The 833-nt window shown below is 69.1% G+C and overlaps 1 protein-coding gene across 1 annotated transcript in view; it reads right to left on the bottom strand.

Annotated features, from left to right (window-relative positions):
* The window catches only part of PLXNA1 (plexin A1), a 38,442-nt gene that overhangs the window by 17,762 nt on the left and 19,847 nt on the right, over positions 1-833 (bottom strand). Inside the window, 2 exon segments of the mRNA XM_027768809.1 lie at positions 6-97; positions 165-261. Coding sequence (XP_027624610.1) covers positions 6-97; positions 165-261 — 189 coding nt within the window.

Here is an 833-nt window from a genome sequence, read left to right as displayed (position 1 = left end):
GGGGCCCCCCCCCCCCCCCAGCCGCACTCGAAGCGCGGGTCGGCCTTGAGGCACAGCCCGCAGCTCTCGCGCAGGGCTGGGCACTTGTAGAGATGTGCTGTGGGTGGGCCAAGGTCAGCCGGGCCTGGAGCCGCCTGCCGCCCCCCGCGGGCTGCCCCACTCACCCTGGATGTTCTGCGGGTTGTCGATGACAAAGTGGCCGTTCCACACGACCGAGAGGTTCACGGGCAGGTCGCTGATGTCATTGCCCTCGTAGGAGTACTGCAGTGGCAACGGGGGTCAGGCGGTGGCCAGGGGCTCGCGCCCCTCACCCACCAGCCAGGACCCCAAAGGAGACGCGTGCTCCCCACCTGGGGCAGAGGCCTACCGCCTGCCCTCCAAGGGCCTGACCCAGGACACCCCGGCCCTCCAGCCCTCCCTCTCCTCTCCCAGCCACGCGAGAAGCCTCTCTGGGGGACAGCCTGGCGCCCGAGGTCGGCCCTGTGGGCTCTCTGCAAGGCCGACCTTGGCAGGGCTCCAGGGTGTAAACCGAGCCCCAGGACGTGCCTCAGGGTGCCCTGTGGGCCCAGGGTCTCAGCCTGCCGAGGGGGCTGGGTCTGCCTGGGGTCTGAGGACCCTGCCTGGACGTGGATGCTGACACCAGCCCATGCGACTCTGTCCCCAGCATTCGGCTGGAGTCAGGGCTGCCCCTCCCCAGGAGCCTGGGCCTGGCCCTGGGCTGTCCCACTTTCCGCATCAGTGTCCTAACTCCGTTCTACGTTCGGGGCAGAGGCAGGGAGCCAAGAGTCCCCACAGGCGGCCGGCCCTCCGTCAGTATTTTATCTGCAGGAATG

The sequence above is a fragment of the Tupaia chinensis genome, unplaced genomic scaffold (genome assembly GCF_000334495.1).
Source record: "Tupaia chinensis unplaced genomic scaffold, TupChi_1.0 Scaffold147500_2, whole genome shotgun sequence".
Lineage (NCBI taxonomy): Eukaryota > Metazoa > Chordata > Mammalia > Scandentia > Tupaiidae > Tupaia > Tupaia belangeri.
The sequence above is the reverse complement of the archived record's forward strand: the minus strand, read 5'-3'. Positions and strand labels throughout refer to the sequence as shown.